Source organism: Colius striatus, chromosome 2 (assembly GCF_028858725.1).
Source record: "Colius striatus isolate bColStr4 chromosome 2, bColStr4.1.hap1, whole genome shotgun sequence".
NCBI lineage: Eukaryota > Metazoa > Chordata > Aves > Coliiformes > Coliidae > Colius > Colius striatus.
The window spans coordinates 53,249,921-53,265,419 of record NC_084760.1 but is presented as its reverse complement, the minus strand read 5'-3'; the positions used below and the strand labels follow the sequence as shown (position 1 = coordinate 53,265,419).

Below are 15,499 nucleotides of genomic sequence, written 5' to 3'. Positions count from 1 at the left end.
GCTGATCACTGATCCCATGAAACCGTTGGTCTCCAGACAGACTAAACTAGGCAGGAATAAGATGTGCTAAGAGGATGAATTAAAAAAAACGTCCCTTTGGGAGGCAAATAGTACTGATATGGGGATTTGCTCTATCCAAACAGTGACCTGGAGCCAAGGTAGCACAGGAGAGAAGCACTGTGGTTGTGTTTTGACTTCTCCCTCACCTACCTGTTTCCACTTCAGGGGGCCTCATCTCCAAAATATTTTAGGCACCAGGAAACCTGCATGGGGATCTCAACAGGACTTCCAGCTAGGCATGAAATCCCACCATAAACCAAGTAATTTTTCTGTTTGCTCAGCACCGAGTGGCACTATGTTTTGTTCCATTTCCAGAGACATTTGTGTTCAAATCAAAACACAAAAATTTGTCAGCAAACTCTCCTCTCCTCTCCTCTCCTCTCCTCTCCTCTCCTCTCCTCTCCTCTCCTCTCCTCTCCTCTCCTCTCCTCTCCTCTCCTCTCCTCTCCTCTCCTCTCCTCTCCTCTCCTCTCCTCTCCTCTCCTCTCCTCTCCTCTCCTCTCCTCTCCTCTCCTCTCCTCTCCTCTCCTCTCCTCTCCTCTCCTCTCCTCTCCCTGCCCTGACACCTGAGTGCCTTCCATCCATTACCTTCAGCTGTAACTATGTTAGAGTCAGGAAACAACAACTCCAAGAAAAAATGTCCAAAATAGTGATCTTTTGGCCCCTAGTATATTTAGCTGCTTCACTATGTGTCTGGGAGGAACACAGATAAATCTGTTCCCAGGCCTCAGCGTGCATGAGAGCTGAAGCTTGTAACATGGCTGGCTCAATCCCTCTCCCCGTTACCTGCTCTGCACACAGAGCAAAACTGATGTATTGTAGGGGAAGCAATTGTTACCTGCCATGTCACTGGTGACAAGATCAAGTTTTTGTGGTGTTTCCTTCTCATTATTATAGCTGATGGTAAATTCAGTTGACTGGTGTCTGGTGAAGGGCTGCTTGATTTGTTTCCAACAACCTACAATAAAAAAATAAAAATAGAAGGTTTATCAGTGAGTTAAAACACAATCAGAAGGCTTATCAGAAAGTTTTCTTGTTGGTGTACTTAATTCTGTCAGTATATTAAAACAGTTTTAAAAGCCCCCTAAATTTAGAGGGTGAAGGGGAAAAGTGAATCGTAAACTGGGATTTCTGAGTGAAAATGAAACTCTATAGAAGATGAGCGGACAGTGAGGTGTATCGAGAGCTGGCTGAATGACAGAGCCCAGAGGGTGGTGATCAGTGGCACAGAATCGAGTTGGAGGCCTGTGGCCAGTGGAGTTCCACAGGGATCGGTTCTGGGGCCAGTCTTGTTCAACATCTTCATCAACGACCTGGATGAGGGGACAGAGTGTACCCTCAGCAAGTTCCCTGATGACACCAAACTGGGAGCACTGGCTGATTCCCCAGAGGCTGTGCTGCCATTCAGCGGGATCTCAGCCAGCTTGAGAGTTGGGCAGAGAGGAACCTCATGAGGTTCAACAAGGACAAGTGCACAGTCCTGCATCTGAGGAGGAACAACCCCCTGCAACAGTACAGGCTGGGGGTTGAACAGCTGAAGAGCAGCTCTGCAGTGAGAGACTTGGGAGTCTTTATTGATAATAAACTAACCATAAGCCAGCAATGTGCCCTGGTGGCCAAGAAGGCCAATGGCATCCTGCGATGCATCAAGAAGAGTGTGGCCAAGGGAGGTCCTGCTCCCCCTCTACTCCACCCTGGTGATGCCTCATCTGGAGTCCTGTGTCAAGTTTTGGGCTCCCCAGCCCAAGGACAGGGAACTTCTGGAAAGAGTCCAGGGCAGGGCCACCAAGATGATCAGGGGACTGAAGCATCTTTCTTATGAGGAAAGGCTGCAGGAACTGGGGCTTGTTCAGCCTGGAGGAGACTGCAGGGGGACCTCATTAATAAAAGTATTTAAAAGGTGTATGTCAGGAGGATGGGGCACCACTTTTCTCTGTAGTGTCAAATGATGGCACTAGGGGTAATGCACAAAAGCTGGAACCCAGAAAGTTCCATTTCAGGAAACACTTCTTTCCTGGGAGAGTTAAGGGAGCCCTGGTACAGGCTGCCAAGGGAGGCTGTGGAATCTCCTTCTCTGGAGTTTTTTAAAACCCACCTGGATGTGTTCCTGTGTCACCTGATCTAGGTAAACCTGCTTTAGCAGGAGGGTTGGGCTGGATGAACTTTAGAGGCCCCTTCTAACCCCCACCACTCTGTGATTCTGTGATTTTCTTGACAAGAAAACTCTCTAGGTACCTGCACCAATGCTTTAAAAAGTATATCAGTAAAACATCAGCTTCAAATCAATTACTTGTTTTTCTATTGCTTATGTGGCAAAAACAATACTTAAAAATATCTTCTTTTTCCCCATAGACCAGTACCACTTCAATTTCCTTGTATCTGAGCACCTGCACTCATCAATTAATTTGTTCTCGCAACATCCTTTTGAGACAAAAGAGAAAAAAATCCAGGGTGTCAGCCACTTGCCTAGAGCCCACGACAGCAGGTCTGCAGAGAGTTGGGTTTGGCTCCCAGCTTTTTAAGTCCCAAGTCTGGTTCACAAGGGCTTAGGAGCTTGAGTTACAAAGCACGCATGCAACAAATGAACTGAGTGGATAAGAGGCTATCTCCAATTTCTTGGGATTTGTCCTCATTAGCAAGCGAGAAAGGATTATGATGTGACCTCGAAAAATCGTATTAACAAATATGATGTTAAGTACAAATTAATTTTCTAATGAGGACGAGCTGCAGTGGGTAACAGCATTCCTTTCACTGACGTCACCACCTGCTGAGAGATGAAATTTTGGAGCTGAGCTATTGCAAAGCACTTGTCAAGAGAGATGTGAATTGCTTAGTGATTTCTTTTTTCCATGGCAAGCTGAGATTCAGAAGGATATTCCCCTATAGAGTTGACTGGCCAGCCAAAAGAGTTATAACCTCAACTTCCAAGCTGAAGGGAGATCCCACTCAAGAAAGTATTATTGAGTGAAACAAAGAACATACTTCACTGGGATTTTGCACTCATCTCCTAAAGCAGAATCCTCAAGCTGATCCTCTCTTCAGATTTTACACATGAAGTACAATTCAGTATTGTTAGGCTTTATAAATACAGTCCCAAATGAGGGAGGGCAGTGAGATGGAAATACTAAAGCCATAAAAAGTTATTAGGCCTTGTTCTCTTGGAGAAAGGCAATCCCCTCTGCTGTGAGCAAAAGAAAATGAAAGCGTCGTTTTTTTCTACAAAATAGGTATTTTGAAGGAGGGGAGGAAAGGGAGGGCACCTGGGAGCACTCTTACATGCTAATTTATGCACTCTGTGTAATAGATCTTTTGCTAATTGCCTTTCTGTCAGAGAAACCAAATTCTATTGTTTCTCAGGGCGCTGCACTCGGATGACACAGAGGGATTTTCCTTGTACGAATTTGAACAAGGAAATGTAGATGCTATTTCATAGGCATTTCATGCCTAGCTGCATGAACCCCTTCCTCTTGGCCCAATGGACAGGATAGGACAAAGTCATGATTCTCCACTAACCTGATTTCTGAGCATTGGATAATCCATAAGAAAGTCCTTTGGCTTCTCGCCTGTAAGGAAAGGAAAACATTTATAAACATCTGCACTCACAGCACTTCAGCTTCATGCCTTAGCTGCAGCAGAGAGAGCCTTTGTGTAAGCTCCTTATGCCTGGCACTCATCAATTTGATGTGTCCATGTCTGTGTTTCAACTCAGGTTATGTTTTGGATCCACTCTTATGAATTCTATGGCTAGTTTATAGATTCAGTGGGAATCCAAGGCAGAACTGAGTAAGAAGCACCATCACCAAAGCATTGTGTATACTTCAGATCCTCATCTGCTGACAGAAACATTTCCCAGCTCTGCAGTGGATGCAAATGCAGGTTCATATGAATGGACATGTAGCAGGAATCAGAGTTAGCAATGCTTCTTCCAATCCCCTCACTTGGAGTTCTCATTAATATTTAAAAATCTCATTAACCTCATTAATATTGACAAATATCTAAATGGTGGGTGTCAGGAGGTTGGGACATCCCTCTTTTCTATTGTATCTAGCAACAGGACAAGGGGTAATGGGATGAAGCTGGAACACAAAAAGTCCCATTTAAACATAAGAAAAAACTATTTCACTGTGAGGGTGAGGGAGCCCTGGCACAGGCTGCTCACGGAGAGTGTGGAGTCCCCTTCTCTGGAGATCTTCAAAACCCACCTGGATGCGTTCCTGTGTGAGCTGATCTAGGTGGACCTACTTCTGCAGGGGTTTGGACTAGATAATCTCTAAAGGTCCCTTCCAAACCCTACCATTCTATGATTCTATGAAATGAAGTGGCTCAGTTTTAGCTGTGTACCAGTGTATGTGTGCAACTCCTTAGGGATGGGCTCTGCTTTCAGCCCGATAGGTTAAGTGCTCCAACTCCAGGGATTGGGAAACAGAAGCACAGCAGGAAGGAAATGAAAGAAAATGATCCAGATAGATGGCTCAAATCCTCCCTTCACTGAATTTTTACTCAGCTTTCGTGTGGAAACTATTCTGTCTTCGATTGCTTTATACCTTAGTATTTGTGGATATATGTAGGCTGAAAGAAATAGCTGGTTACACAAGACTGCAAACTGGAGTGCCTAGTTCTGATCCACTCTACCTTCATTTTTGTCTGACTAGGGGAGACGTACAGTAAGAAGAAGTACAATTTACAGAGACATGACCTGAGTTCTACTTAAAAGGAAGCCTGCTCAACAGGGTCCATTCCCAGCACCCTGGTAAAGAGGCTCTGGAAAGAGGGCACACGTAGTTGGACGTGTGAGCTAGCTGGGTAGCCATAAATGCCAGCATGACAAAAGCCAGTATCTTACTTGCGTAGGGCTGCACAGATGCAAATTCCAGAGAACAGGAACAGACAAAGCACGATGAGGACGGGGACAATTATAGCTGTAAGCTTTAAGCCTGCATGAGTTAAAGAAAAAAAAGGATAAAAGTTTAAAAGGCACATTACATGGAAGATGGTAATTTTTACTACAGAGAATATAGCAAGAGGCAGATAATCCTGCAGGAACGCTCCTTGAGAGAGAGCATGACAATGTAAAGCTATAAAACTGCAAGACCACTCCTCAGCCATACTCTGTGAAACAGTGTTGAGATGAAAAGACTTAAATACACTTTCTCAAGTCTGATAGTTGTCTCTACATCTATATGCATCCTTACAAAGAGCAGTTTGTTCTTATTACACTAGGTAACTTTTTAAAAGCCACTTGCACACACTTTGTGTTAAGTTGCTTATAGAACTGCCACATGAGGCTGCAGTTTTACGTACTGAGTATCTGGTTTCTGCTGAAGTGGTTGAGACATTTCAGTCAAAATAGTTCAAAGATTTCCAGGAGTGGAGCTAAGGAAAAACCTGGTTAGCCACTGTTAAATTCTAACACAATAACACTTAGAGCAGGGATCTGAAAATCAGCTTTGGGGTGGCTCTTGTGTCAGCAGTGCACCATTTGCTGTTCTTACAGACACCTGCCTGGCTGGGTGAATAAGGCAGTAGACACGTGTTCACATGGTATTCACAATTTAGCAAATGAAATCTCGGTAGATTTCATTTTCAGTGGACATGGACACAATTTAGCCATTCCACTGCACAAATGAACTGAGCTTGCTCTTGGCCAGAGCAATGCCGTTTCAGAAAAGCTTTTTCCTTACATTGATTTCTTCTCAGGACCATTTTTTTTGCTATAGAGACATTCCTGCAACTATCATCAGCCTGACAGGTAGCAGTGTTTGGCGTAGCAGGTCTGACCATTCCTTCCTGTGTATGAGTCCACCAAACAGTAACCATAAGCTACAAATTTTGTTTGCTTTTCGTTATCTAAGAATTTAGCTCCACAACATTGAAGGAGGAAAGCTGCAAATTCAGGGAGAAGTATGCGAATAAAGGTTGTCTGAGCCCCCGTGAGCACAGGCACTATGGAAGAGCGTTTAGTTTTGCAACCATGCACTGCTGTAGCTGCTTAAAGCTGGAGACCTGCTCTGGGAGGAGTCATGGTTACCTAGACAGCAGGTGACATTTTTGTGAGACCATGCCTCATGTATTGCAAACAATTATAAAATATAGGGTGAGGAAGAGCTCCTCCAAAAATTGCTGATGAGTGCTCGTTATAGTCCCTCGAGCCGCCTACCAAGCATGGCAAGGATACCAATAGGACAGGGAAAACAAAGCCTGATATTTTACACATCAGAGAAAATTTAGGCTTTCAATCTCTTTCCGTGCTTTAAGACAGAAAAAAACCTATACTCCTCCCTCTTCTCTCCGTCATAAGCCTTTAATAAAGTCTGAAGGGAAAAGAAAAGCTCTGGTTTGTGAGAGAGTTTAAATTTCACTCAGGCTGGGCTGAAGATGTGATGGATGGATCCTAGACAAAATGCAGCGTTAAGCAGCGTTACCCAAGTTAGTTTCTTCCGCTGGGATGGGCTCTGTAACAGTTCTGTCTTCTTTTCCAAGAGAGGTTTCCGTGCTCTGACTTGGTTTCTGCCACATTGAATGCGTAAACGAACTATTAGCTGCAAAAGACAAGCGGGCATCAGTGGCACTGCGGTAGCACGGGGGCTTCAGAGGCACCAAGCCTAGGGAGCACTGCTTACCCCATACCTTGCATTATTCGACACCCCATCAGCTCGAGCTTCAGTGCTATCCTTTGGTTCCAACTTTGAGGGATAATTCGGATGTAACGGGCCACTATCGGAGGGATGAAGTTATTGCGGACTATGCCACTGGGGTTGGAGTTGCCTTGGAACACCTGCAACGGAACATAAGCACATTGTTTGTCTCTGTTTTCCAAGTCTCTTTCTTCACAGTGTTCCTGACATCCAATTCAAAGATTTTTGTTGTCCTAAAACTAAAATATCGATGATCTGGGATGCAGCCCCAGGACTTTTGGAGTTGAAGAGTTCTGGAAAGAAATAATCTTTTTAGTTCTGACAAATAATCTCATTTTTTTCTGTTAGCTAAGAGAAGAAAGATTATCACTCTGCTTCAATGCTGTGTAATTTCTTGTTAACATATGCTGGTACAACGCTATAGTTTTGTATTTAATAGCACTGCAGCACCTTTGGCCAACAGCAGATAAAAGTGTAAAAACCAAAGATTCAAGTGAAATGTTTCTAGACGTTTTAGTAAAATGGTCAGTTTTCTGTATGGAGCTCGAAGAGTGATTGTTAATTGTGCAGTTGTGTCTCCTTTTCCCTGCGCTTACACAGTACTTCCCAGAATCAGCTCAGTTCATATGCAGAACCATGCTTCTTGCAAAATTAGTTCTTGGAGATGCTTCGGCATAATCTAGGAAAACTTAAAAGCCTGATGAGATAGGGAAGTGAACTCGGCATATCTTAGATAAAATGCCAGGCCACACGGGGTTCTGACGGCATAGGTTTTGTCACGCACCTTAGCTGAAACTCATATCATGTCTAATACTTTAATAAGATTATTTGTTATAACAAGTCATTGTGGAAAACAGCAGACCTACAGATATTAAATCACTAGCTTTCACAGTTCAGCCACTACTAGATTGCTTTGTCACTTTTTGGGCCAACACCTCCCCCAAGTTCAACATTTAAAAAAAATCTTCAACCAGTTAATGTTGTGCAGTGACATTCTTTGCCACACAAGCTAAGAAAATCAATTGGCTCCTACCAGCACAGAAACAGGGTACAGGAGAGTACTCCAAGGACCAAGGCGGAAAGCTGCCTCATGCGGCCATCTGGCTAAATTGCCCATGTATAAACTGAGTTCAAAAGCTGTGATTCTTCTCTCTTCCAGTGCGGGACAGAGGTACAGTGACCTGTATCCATACAATTAAACTGTTTCATCACCTGTAGCTCTGGCTGCATCCAAGATGTTTTTAAGGCCAGTCCTTGGGCTTTGTTATGTCCCAAACCATGTCTGGCAATTATTTCAGAGTACCACTGGACATGGGCCAACATCACGAGAAAGATCATGCCACAATTTAGCAGTGCTGAGTCCGTGTGTTCACACTGGTTAGTGAAGTGTAGCAAGATGTAACCTGTAAGTCGGCAGCTTACTTAAAACTTGTAAATCCTTAAAAATGGGAACAGATCACACTCAGGGATCCAGAAAGAATTATTCCCCGTTACCTGCTTCTGCAGAGGGGTTGGACTAGATGATCTCTAAAGGTCCCTTCCAACTCCTGCCATTCTATGATCAGAGCTAGTAGGAATCTCTCTACAGCTCTGCCCAGGATGGAGGCCTGGGTAGAGCCTCATCCACAGGCAAGCTGAACTCCCACAGAAATCATCAGTGAAGGTCTGAGTTTAACTGCTGTGGGGGCAGGGAGAGGGACTCTTGGGGTTTTTTTTTTGTTTGAAAGGAAACATGAGGTTTTCAGGGGAAAATGTTATCAGACAAACCCCTGCAGCACATCCTTTGTCTGCAGGAACTAGTTGGCACTGCTTTTATCTGTCCATTGTTAAAGTCACTCAGAGTCTGTGAAAGCTGATGAGTGGACAGGCATTTTGGTGTAAGAGCATGTATTTTAAGTTCAGTTACATTGATTCCTAACACACATAGGTTGTATCCAGAGTCTTGTGTCAGAAAAGTCCTGTCTGTGAGGGATGAGGAGCAGGGCAGTCCCTGGTGACCATAACTCAGCACAAGCAGGAGCTCGATCCACAGGGCAACTCCACGAGCAGTCCTCTGCTTTTACAAGAGTCAGTTGTTTTGCTTGGGAGGTGCAGTGGGGGTGGGTTTACCCTAGCTGACTCTCAGCTTTACTGGTGCTGTTGCTGTACTGACTAATGCTTCTCTACTGGTATAGCATTCTAGCAAGGGCAAGTGCTGAGCTGAGCTAAAGACTTTCCTGAACAGTCTGTTGTATGCCTTTAATTACACCATTTTTTTAAAAAAGAAAGATAGACACATACACATGCCTCCCTGTGTGTGTCTGACAACTTCAGCAAGCCCTGGATAACTTCCTTGTTTCGACAAGCTCGCTATCTACTCCGTGGCTGTAAATTACACTGGTGAAGACAACCCAAGTCTAGACAAGTCTGAACCACCTAATCTCTCTTGACAGTGAAAGCCAGCCCTTAACGTCAAGGGCAGCATACGCATTATTGCTGTGTTTTCCTGCCCCTCCCACTTTCCCTTACCTTTTCTTCATTGCTCAGAATCCCTTTGTAAGTTCTCCATTTTGAGTTGTTATTTTTGTAGTTCATTGTAAACGTCTTTACATAAAAGTTGAAATTCAGCATAGTGGATCCAGAACCAGTGGTCTTAATCCCTTGCAATAAAATGCAAAATACATTTTCATTGGTTAGATGTCTTTTTTAAAGGAACATTTTCAAATGCCAACACAGAAATGAAAACAATTCTGAGAACTTTGACTTCAAAGTCTTAATTCATTTTTTCAATCTGTCTTGGAATTCAGAATTGGTTACTGAGTTTGAAAGTTGAGTGAAGAATGGAAATCGGTTTTAAATTGCGAATTCAGAGCAAATCCAAAAAAGGTAACTGCTTTTTGATTTTATGGTCCACATCAGCAGTCTTTACACATCCTTAACAGCAACTGTAACTGTCATTTGTACAACTAAACTGGGACTTGAAAACAGGCATCTTTTACCTGCGCCATTATTTCAAAAGCTATGACTTTAATGTTTCTTCTTCATTCCATAACTGCATCATTAATAGGTCCTAAGCAATCATTTATCATTCCTCCACACTCTACTGTTTTTGTTCTGAGCCTACAGCATGTTTACAGATCAGACATGCATGACTTTTGAGTTCAATCCTATATCCCTATAGAAAGACCAGACTTATGAATAGCCATGATTTCTCAAATATGAAAATAAGATTCCTCAATGCAGAACTTTTGATTACATTTAATGAAAGAAACATTGCATTAGTACATTATTAGCTCTTCAACTGCATTCAGTTTCTTCTCCAACTGAAACTCCAGCTTCTAATAAACAGACAGTGACATACCTGTTATTCTCTTCTTCTCTCCCAGGTCTATCTCCAACCATTCACGATTGCTGCTGTGGTTAGAGGCCCAAGCCAGTCCTGGGACTTGAAGCCATGCCTTCTGAGGTGACCACTGGAAGAGTTGCCCAAACTCATTGGTATCCTCCCAGTAGGAAGATGCAGTAACCTGGCTCTTGGAGAGGAATCCCTCTTCCAGACTGAGAGATTTATTGCAGCCTAGGAATCCCCACACAGACAGGCAGAAGGAGTTATTTTGTGTTTTCACAGCATATTTTTACATTAGGCTCGCAACATATGAAGACCACCCACAACAGCAAAGTCAGATGTTGCCTCGTCTAGTGCTAGCCTCATGCTATCCATTAGCTGCAGCGTTTGCCAGTCAGTTTGTAGCGGATGATCCAGTACCAGAGTGTTGCGGTCCCTCTCCTTACCAATTTAACTCCTACATACATGACACCTTCTGACTACATCTGCTATTTTTGCCATTTTGGTTTTGGTTTTTTTTTTACTCTCTGCAGCTTTGTCTCATTCCTGTGAAGGTTTCTCATATTTTTAAATTTTCCTTCTGAAACATAATATTTGTGTTTTGAGATTGGCACTAACTAATGTTGCTGTACAAAACATTTCTCAGATGAAGGCATTGTACTGAAAGGAACGCTTTACTGTAAATATTTCATGATTTTCACCTGCAGTTAGGGCTAGGAAAGTTACTCGTTAGAGAAGCTCCTTGATACTGCTGCCAAGAGGTGATATCACGAAGATAATAGCTGCAGGTAAGTATTAACAAACCCTGTCAAAGAACCCTCAAGATTTCTGCACATCAAGGTTCTTCAGAGAAAAGAGGCCAGTGGAATAAGGTTTCAATTAAGTTAAAAATAATTCCCTGGCAGTTTCAAAGTGCTTTACAGTTTCTAGTGAAATAGTAAATGATTTTATCTGTCTCACATGACCGAAATACAATTCAATTGAATGGAATTGAATGCAAACTTCCCATCCCCCATACACCACAGTGTTTTATGCAAATGAACAGCTTGACGGATTAAAGACGCTTTTGCATCTTGGAAAGTCATAAACACAAAAACTTGTTCTGTATCAGTGCAATGTAAATACAGTTTCATTCCTCTCTATGTTTTTGTTCTCTTCTTGTATAACAAAGATGGAATTTAGAAATGTCTGAAGAAAAACTGCTTTCATTTTCTGTCACCGAAAGTACATAAAAATGGGATTATCTGATTGCCATTTTTCATATGCTGGCACCAGAAATGTAACTGCAGAATACTATTTCTGTTTATGTGCATGTGACCTATTCCTATTCTATGGGGTTTTTCTAGCTCACTTCACATCTCTTCATTTTTTTTTTATTCAACTTGCTGATTTTTAAAACATGATGTCCTAAAATATCCTTCCAAGACATGGATTGATATTCTCCTCATTACTTTTCAAAACTTGTACAGAAAATACTTAAATAAAAAGGTAAAATTTGAACAGCTAAAAATAAAGCCATTATTCTTACCATTTGAAGTAAATATAAACCGCTTATCTGACAACGAACCACTGTAAGAAAAAAGAAGGTAATTCAGCCTTTCAGGAGACAGTTATGGGAACACTGAGGTACAGTTTCAGAATCACTGTTTATCTAGCAAAATATCTCTGGCCAGATAGCTGTTTGCTTTGCTGGCTGGGTACCAACCCCAGTACGAGTACTGTGGGGAATCTCCCACATTTTCTAGCTTTGAGCATGTTCTGTGCTTTAAAGTGGTGAATGGAGTTAAATCCAGTTGGCAGCAGTCACCAGTGGTGTTCCCCAGGGCTCAGTGTTGTGGCCTGTTCTGTTTAATGGCTTTATCAATTATCTGGACAAGGGGATCGCTGGTACTCTCAGTAAGTTTGCAGATGACACTGACAGTGGTGGGAGTGTTGGTCTGCTTGAGGGCAGGAAGGCTCTTCAGAAGGACCTGGACAGGCTGGATGGGCCAAGGCCAGTTGTATGAGGTTCAACAAGGCCAAGTGTCAGGTCCTGCCCTTGGGTTACAACAACCCCATGTAATGCTACAGGCTTGGAACAGAGTGGTTGGAAAGCTGTCCTGCAGAAAAGGACCTGGGAGTGAGTGTTGGTGAACACGAGCTATCAGTGTGCCCAGGTGGCCAAGAAGACCGATGGAATCCTAGCTTGTATCAGAAATAGTGTGGGCAGCAGGACTATGGAAGGGATTGCCCAGGTCTCTTCTCATGTACAGTAGCTTGAATTAGAGCAACTTCACTGAAATCAATGACCTTCCATTAGTATAAGTCCACATCTAGTTTGAAGAAAATCAAGCCTTAAGCACCATGAAGAAGTTATGGTTGATGATAACTAAAGTACATCAGCTCCGGCTGGTCCTGTTTGGGCTACAGGTGTATCACAGACAGACTGAAAACTACTTGTTTTAAATTGATTGGTAGCCAGTTCTAACTATGATCAACATCTCCCATCAGGAATGGTGCTTTTTGCTCCATTAACAACACTGCATCTATGGCTCTCCTTTTCTTCCTCCTTCTCTCAAGGACTGCTTCTGGAGAAAAGCGATTTCTTGGGCCACTGCACACAGCCCTGCACAATACAGGACAAGATCAAATCACCACTGTAAGGGAAAGCTGTGCTTTCCTTGCCTTCTTATGGAACCACTTTCTATTTCTCAGCAAGATGCCCCTGAGGTCTCATTCCAGAAGTGATGACTCTGACTGATTGCCTAATAAAAATAAAAGCCCAGGCTTTAACATGAAATTCTTTTGGATTTCTTGAAAATCCGACCTCTTCAACGTCACTTCAATTGGCTGCACGCATCACTTAGCCCCTTTGAAAAGCCTTGGCCAGCGTGACTGAGCAGTAAAACAGCTTCTGCACTTAAGTATCAAGACAGCTCCCTTTCAGGCTGCCCTTTGTTGCTGGCCAGGAAAATTTCCCTCGAGGTATCTTCTGAGGGCTAACAGCAGTGCCCACGGCTGTATGTTTTGAGAGCTCTGCAAAGGGGGAATAGGAAAGTGGTCCCACGTCAAGGTCAATAAAAACACTGCCTCTTTTTTGTCACTGAAGGAAAACTAATGACTACAGGCAAATGAACCCCTTCAGAGATGAAGGAGAGCACTGGGAGGGAGCTGATTTATTTAGGCATGTAGGCGGCAGAGCAGCTAGGAGGAGAAACTCAAGCTCTCCCTCCCACATCTTCCCCCCAGGCAATCCTCAGAAGAGATCAAATGTGCTCTGCTCACACCAGTTTGCCATTACGATCAAAACAATTTTTGTTTTCTTAGTGAATGCAAAGAAATCTCTTTCAAGAGACAAAAAAACCCGGAAAACAAACACTTATGGTGACCTGTAAAACCGACCCAAAACAGAAATCACAGTGGTCCTTGAACACTTATTTACAAGACATAGGTTTGTAATAAAAAAGTCACCCAGATCCCTTTGAAATAGGGGGTTGCAATTTTAGCAAAGAGAGGGAGGAGGTTAGCATTTCTAATGTCTATAAAGCTATGAATTGAAGCTGAAATATTTCTGCTATAATTCCGCAAGTCACTGAAGAGGACAAACTAATTCAGTAAGTGGCAATTCATCAGTTTCCTGACGTGACGGGTAGCATTTGTCACACAAATTTTATTTTGTCCTTTAGGAGATATTGCCCTATGCTCCTAACAACCTTCAGTATCCTGCCTCACCAATTGTACCTGTGGCAGGATTCCACAGGTGACCTGTGCCAGTAGTTCTGCAAAAAGAAAAACTAAAGATGCTGCTTCCCATGCTGAAGTTCTGTTAGCTTCAAATACATTTTTTTCTTTTTCAGAGTGGGTCTCAGGCAAGCTTTTTATAAGAAATGCAGGTTAACCTCGAATTTCATCTTTCACAACTCACAAACATGTGGTCTCTTGCACTTTCGAAGACAAATGATTTCACGTGCGCAGACGAACAGTCATGGGCCAGTTCACATTACAAAGTTAAACTCCCATATATTTGTATCGGGGTATCAAAACTGCCCGATAAATCCAGCCACTTCACTTTCATTATAGCATCTGCGGATGCAGGTCCACACATGGATGATGAGAACTGAAAACCTCACAGATGCTGGAGTATAACAAGAGCAGTGAGAAATGGAGTGAGGGAGCGCAAGGTCAGCTCTTTGGGGTTGGTGAGCAAGCGAGCTGTAACCGCTGTCACATTACATGCAGATATTTAACAGCTCGATGCACTCCAGCAGCAGTTTCTGATGAGGTCAATTTCAGCTCAAGTCACTAAATAATTTAAACCTTTAATACCGAAATCCACTATAAATGAGGTTTTAAAAACATGAGTTAGCTTTTATTTAAGGGCATCTAAAAAGCTCTTAAAGCACTGCTGTGCAGGCACCAATTTTTTCTCACTGTCACTGGCTCCTCCTTTGGAATTTCTTGCAGTGTGCAGGTACCCTGAGGACAGGGAAGCCATGTTTCTTCAGAAACACCTCTTACCAAAGCCTTTATAAAGCATGAAATGCATTAATTTGTTTTCTCAGTAAATAGGCCCACTGTTTCTAGGAATGCATTTTCCCAGCTGCCAGGAGCAGCAGAAGCATCCCGGGAAGCGCTGTGCTCACGCTCTCATCTTTCTCAAAATCCATGCCATCTAGTTTGTAGGCATCTGACCCAATATGAGCCCATTTATCTATGGCTGCCTGAATAATCTGTAGAAAGCAACAGTTGTCTCCTCCAGGCAATTCAGTCCCTTTGAGATGTGCATCATGCTCAAGGAGTGCCTCTATCTGCCACTTATGCGGGACAGATAAAGCAGCTGCACTCCTCCTACCGGGGCCTCACATCAAATAGGCTAAACCCCAGCCCTGGAGGCTGGCTTCAGCCTGGAGTCAAAGAATCATTTTGGTTAGAAAAAACCTTCAATATCATCGAGTCCAACCACTGACCTAATACTGACAAGCACACCACAAAACCATGTCCCCCAATCCCCTCATCTACACAGCTTTTAAATATCTCCAGGGATGGTGACTCCACCACCTCCTTGGACAGCCTGTCCTGGTGTTTAACAAACCTCTCGGTGAAAAAGTTCTTCTTAATATCCAATCTAAACTTGAGGCCATTTCCTCTCATCCTATCACTCATTACTTGAGAGAAGAGACCAAATCCTGCCCCACTACAACTTCCTTTCAGGTAGTTTTAGAGAGTGATCATGTCTCCCCTTGGCCTTCTCTTCCCCAGACTAAACAACCCCATTCCCCTCAGCCACCCTGTGTTAAGACTTGTTCTTCAAATGGGAGTTTTCCTGCTTGATATAATAGAGACAAGTTTGCATCTCTGTGGGTACTTCTGTTACTCATGGGAAATGTATAGGATACTTTACAAATAGCAAGATTAAAAGGATGCATGGTGGTTAAGGTGATGGGTTACTTATGCAAACAAGTGTTTTCCTCCAGTATGTGTATATCTGCTGTTTTATATG

General features: G+C 43.0%; 1 protein-coding gene across 1 annotated transcript in view; it reads right to left on the bottom strand.

Moving 5' to 3' along the window:
- Positions 1-15,499, bottom strand: part of DCBLD1 (discoidin, CUB and LCCL domain containing 1) — a 49,490-nt gene that overhangs the window by 4,048 nt on the left and 29,943 nt on the right. Inside the window, exons 7-14 of the mRNA XM_061989824.1 lie at positions 11,549-11,589; positions 10,036-10,251; positions 9,204-9,334; positions 6,688-6,835; positions 6,483-6,599; positions 4,904-4,994; positions 3,574-3,623; positions 899-1,018 (exon numbers count right to left, since the gene is read on the bottom strand). Coding sequence (XP_061845808.1) covers positions 899-1,018; positions 3,574-3,623; positions 4,904-4,994; positions 6,483-6,599; positions 6,688-6,835; positions 9,204-9,334; positions 10,036-10,251; positions 11,549-11,589 — 914 coding nt within the window. The remainder of the gene's footprint in view (positions 1-898; positions 1,019-3,573; positions 3,624-4,903; positions 4,995-6,482; positions 6,600-6,687; positions 6,836-9,203; positions 9,335-10,035; positions 10,252-11,548; positions 11,590-15,499) is intronic.